Consider the following 5,266-nt stretch of genomic DNA (forward strand, 5'->3'; position numbering starts at 1 on the left):
GGAAGAGCTTCCAGCCAAAGTAGGAACCATGTCAAAGTAGACACTGGAGCTTGATGATATCGTATGAGCCATCAGGTTCTGTGAAACCATCCAACCCATGCAGATATTAAACGATATTAAATGATGGCGATAGTGGTGGCGGTGATGATGATGATGATGGTGGTGGTGGTGGTAATGGTGATGATGATGATGGTGGTGTTGGTAGTGGTGATGATGGTGGTGATGATGATTGTAGTGATGGTAATGGTGGTGGTGGTGATAAGGGTGGTGGTGGTGGTGATGATGAGGTTATGATGATGATGATTGTAGTGATGACGATGATGACGACAATGATGATGATGTCCAGTTAACTGAAATTCGGCCATGTGCTTGTGGGAAGAAGGGAAGAAAAGAAAAACAATTTGAATTTATTTTCTCTTCCTCTACTGGAAACAATAAAACAACACAGCAAGTGACCAGTGGTCAGTTGTGTGAAACCAAGGATTAAAAGGGGCGACTCACAATTAACATTTGCATGTTCTCGATCCTTTCATGTTTCTTCTCCAGGAGCTTCTTCTCTCCATCTCCTTTCAGAAGCTCCTCTCTCAGTCGGCAGGTTTCTTTCTCAAGGCAACACATGGAGGCCTCAAGACCGGCAACTTGAACTTCTCTCTGCAACAGTTCCCTATATTGCAACAGAGAACGGTAAAAAGAATATCATACTGAATGACATCATCACCATCAGCATCATCATCTGTCCATTTCCCATGACAAGAATTCACACACATACATACACACGCATACATGCACGCACACACATATATGCAATGAGTTTCTTTCAGTTTCCGTCCAGCAAATCCACTCACAAAGCTTTGATCTGCCAGGGGCTAGAAGACACAGGCCCAAGATGCTGCGAAGTAGGATTGAACCACATGGTTGCTTGCTCCTTAACCACACACTTTCTCACTTCTTGACCGTTAAACTAATACATCTGTTTGCTGTTTATACACCAGTCTTCGTCTTTTGTTTTGTTTTGTAAATTCCAACTATATATATATATATATATACATCACAAATACATACATATATAAAAATGCATGTGTGTGTGTGTGTGAGTGTATTAGTGTCTCCATGTCTTAACCTTGTGTGTGATAGTTGTACAGAGACTTCACTGTCATACAAGCAATGTCATTTGTTTCCAGTCTTCTATGGAAACAAGTCTGGGCAACAGGAAGCTCAGTCCAGCTATTAACAAACCCTCCTCCACAAATGTAGCCCACTCCATGACAGCATGGAAAAGTGGACATTAAAACAATGATGATGATGAGGACAATGATCATGATGGTGATGGAGATGTTTCTACATCACAAAAAGAAAAGAAATGGAAATGGAAAGAGGTTCAAGAACCCTGAAGATTGCTTACTTAGCCATCAACATCTTTTGTGGATCATCATCAAGAATCTCCTCCAGGAAGGCGTTGGCCACTTTGAGCATCTCTTCCACTTGAAGTTTATCTTTCTGGTTTTGTGTCTGCAGATTCTTCGTGTTGATGTGGTTCATTATGTGAGATTTCTGGCTTTCCTAAAAAACAAAAATTAAAAAAAAAACTTTGCTGTTTTTATGTATATACGTAGGAGTGGCTGTATGGTAAGTAGCTTGCTGACCAACCACATGGTTCCAGGTTCAGTCCCACTGCGCGGCACCTTGGGCAAGTGTCTTCTACTATAGCCTTGGTGGCTTTGAGATTCCAAAGGTGTGATTGTTTATTTTTAGAATGGCTTTGTAGGGTAGGTGTAAGAAGCCAGATCTGGCCTGTCTGAGCATATTTGGGCCAGATATGGCTAGTTCAAATGCTAAAGGGTTACGGGTAAAAAAAATACAAAAAGGAAAGTAATAGGAACCAAGCAAATTTTGAGTAAGGTTTACTGTTCTGGGCCCCTGTTTCAACCAGGCTAGCAGCAGCCCTTTAAATCACCTCCTACAAATACCACACACTTTACTAAGGAGAACATTTTCTGAAGAACTTACAGATATCAGCTGATAGACATTCTGCTGGAGAATTTGGTTTGAAGTTGAACTGTTTGATGTCTGATCTTCATATTTTTTCCTGCAAAACAACAGAAAATTACATAATGGTTTCAGGTTTTTGGCACGAGGCCAACAATTTCAGGAAAGGGGCTGAAGTCATTTACATCATCCCCCGTGCACAACTGGTATTCATTTTATTGACCCCGCCTGAAAGGATGAAAGACAAAGTTCAAAGTTGACTTCGGCGGAATTTGAACTCAGAATGTAGCGAACGGGCAAAATACCACTAAGCATTTCGTCCAGCGTGCTAACGATTCTGCCAGCTAGCCACCTTAATAATAATAATAATAATAATAATAATCTTACTTTAATTTTGAAAGTTCTGCTTCAAAATCTAATTCTGTGGTTTTCTGGCTCAAACTGCAACTCGCAGCATTTGTCATATTTATCAAAGTTTCCATAATGTTGCTTGCAGAGAACTTCCCCATGGTTGATTCCACCGTTTCCTGCCAGTTCCTTTGTAATATTTCCTTATCATCTTGGTTCCAACTGAGAGAACAAATGCAAAAGCGAGAAAAAAAAAGAACAAAAATGAAAAAATAAAAAAAAAGCAAAAAGAAATATTTCACAAAGTTAATTGGTTGAGTGGTTAAGTGCTGGATGGGCAACATACTCTGAGATTGTGGGTTCAAGTCTACTTGATGTCTCTCAAGTTTCTTTTCTACAGAAAAATTTATTCTGACATTAGAGGGCTGATGGTAGTCTCCTGGAGTCTGAGAAAGATGGTTCAGAAATTTCTTTCTGCTCAACGACCGACACAAATGATTTTTTGTTTCTAGTGATCGAATGAATGTGCTGTGCATTAGCTCATTGCCTCCATTGAGATGTTAAGGTCAAACAACAACAACAACAGTAACAAAAAACCCTGTTAAAATTAATGAAATACTTACAGAGCTTGGTTGTTCTGGTGCATATCCAAGAGGTCTTTGTATATTTTCTCAATATTTTCACGAACATTTTTCTGGGTGGGGAAAAAAAAATAAAAAGGGAAGAAATTATTTTAACATGAGTTTATAAGGGAACATCTTACAAAAATTGAGCATCAGATAAGCATGTGTATGTATGTGTGTGTGTATGTACTGAGAGCCGAGAATGTGTGAGTGGGAGGGTGTATGTGATAATGAGGTATGTGTGATAGAGAGATGGTGTGTGTGTGAGACAGTAAAAAAGAATGCATATGCATGAGAGAGAGGGGAGGAGAGGGAGTATACAAAGGAGTGTGTGAGGCTATGATGGATGGGTAGGTGAGTTGATGGGGAGTAATTACACTGGCATGGCACATATGAAGTGAGGAGTTGACCACTGAAGTCCAAGATAAAAGACTTCCACATGCTGGCAGAAGTATGCATGTTCCAGGGGCAGAAAACTAAGGAAGTGATACGGTTAGATCTCAGGATGTTGGGACTCACAGATAGGATGGCACAGGATCAAACCCAAGTGATAATTTGGCTTTAATCCTATGTCCCATCCAGCATCCATATCATCATCATTAAACATCCGTTTCCATGTGGCCTGAGTTGGATGGTTTGACAGGAGATGGCCAGCAGGAGAGCTGCACCAGGCCCCAGTTGTCAGCTTTGGCATGGTTTCTATAGCCAGATGCCCTTTCTAACACCAATCGTTCTACAGAGTGTACTGGGTGCTTTTTACGATGCTAAAAATTCATATTATTCAAAACTCTAGTTGTCAATGGGGTCAAAAGTGAAACAAGTAAAACAGAAGAAAAAATAAAAGAAAAATTACTGGATGGCCTAATACCCAGGTACACAGCCCAGTCTGTCGGTGCTAGACCTGTCTGCAAGAGGTTCAGTTTAGTATCCATTCTACCAATCCCTTTTTGATCAACTGCTGAGTTAGAAGAATGTCTCCAAACTGACATTAACCCTTTCGTTACTATATTTATTTTGAGATGCTCTGTGTTTCTTTCAATTAATTTTAAATATAACAAAGAATTTAGTAAAATAACTTAGTTATCATTCAGCTAGTTTTAGGAACATAAATTGTGACTAAGGTTTGGTGGAAGATGTTAATTGAAAATTTATGGAAACAAGACATTTGTACTCAGAGCCAGAGGCGGTTTCAGACGGGTTGGCCACGAAAGGGTTGAATGCCAAGCAGTGAGACTGGTTGCAGAGTGGAAAAGTCTGCTCATTTAGGGCTGACCTGTGGCTAAACAACTCCTATAAGAAGAAGAACAAGAACAAGGGGTGATTCACCTGGCAGGATGTTTCAGTTTTGTTGGAGGAGTTGACACAATAATAGAGCGATGCCTCCCTGAAGAAGAAATAAAAAATAACATTAAAATACATCAGAATTCACTAAATTTATTTTAGTGTGTGACTGAACGTTTACATAGGCAAGATTATTTTGGCCGGATATGGCCGGTTTAAATGCTAAAGGGTTAAGCCTTGTCAGTTGACATCTTAGGGGTCTCTTATGCTACAGTGGCTTTAAGCCTTGCTTGGGAGAAAATTTAGGGGAAAAAAAAGCAACTCTGAATAGAAACCAACAGAGTAGAAGAAGAGCTTAAGTCCTGACTGAGACACAAAGCTTTAGTCAACCTGTGGTTATAGTGGAAAAGTTTTACCCAAAGCGCCACAGAATGGGATTGAACCCAAAATCAAATGATTGGGAAGCAAGCTTTAGAAAATGGAACAGAAAAAAAAAAAAAAAAGCAAGGAACAAAAATTAAATCAAGAACAGAAGGAAATAAACAAAACAAAAAAGAAAACAAGAAAAATAGGTGCTTACTTGTCAAAGACATTTTCAGAATCGGTCAACCTCTCTGAAATCTGTTGCTGTAAACAGTTGAATACTGACATCTGTTTCTTGGACTGAGCAGAAAATTGGGACAAGAGGACTGACTTCTTTTTCAGATTGAACAATTTGGCATTGGCATCGGACAGAGTGGCATCTGGCAAAGTAGATAATAATAATAATAATAATAATAATAATAAATGATAAAAACTATATATGTATTGGGTTGGTGCATAATCATTGAGGCTTTTTTTCAACAAAAACAATAACAATATTTAACAAAAACATCTTTAAATGATTATTCTGACCGGTTGCTAAGCAAATGGGAAGCAGTAATTGAAGTAGATGGTGAATATGCTCCGGGATAATCATTTAAAGATGTTTTTGTTAAATGTTGTTATTGTTTTTGTTGAATAAAATTTGTTGAAAAAAGCCGCAATAA

At 38.8% G+C, this 5,266-nt stretch overlaps 1 protein-coding gene across 1 annotated transcript in view; it reads right to left on the reverse strand.

Annotated features, from left to right (window-relative positions):
* Nucleotides 1-5,266, reverse strand: part of LOC106870314 (HAUS augmin-like complex subunit 5) — a 15,450-nt gene that overhangs the window by 4,742 nt on the left and 5,442 nt on the right. Inside the window, exons 6-12 of the mRNA XM_014916339.2 lie at nt 4,819-4,981; nt 4,284-4,341; nt 2,958-3,028; nt 2,374-2,556; nt 2,008-2,086; nt 1,403-1,560; nt 502-664 (exon numbers count right to left, since the gene is read on the reverse strand). Of these exons, the coding sequence (XP_014771825.1) occupies nt 502-664; nt 1,403-1,560; nt 2,008-2,086; nt 2,374-2,556; nt 2,958-3,028; nt 4,284-4,341; nt 4,819-4,981 (875 nt within the window). The remainder of the gene's footprint in view (nt 1-501; nt 665-1,402; nt 1,561-2,007; nt 2,087-2,373; nt 2,557-2,957; nt 3,029-4,283; nt 4,342-4,818; nt 4,982-5,266) is intronic.

This window comes from Octopus bimaculoides, chromosome 20 (assembly GCF_001194135.2).
Source record: "Octopus bimaculoides isolate UCB-OBI-ISO-001 chromosome 20, ASM119413v2, whole genome shotgun sequence".
Classification (NCBI taxonomy): Eukaryota; Metazoa; Mollusca; class Cephalopoda; order Octopoda; family Octopodidae; genus Octopus; species Octopus bimaculoides.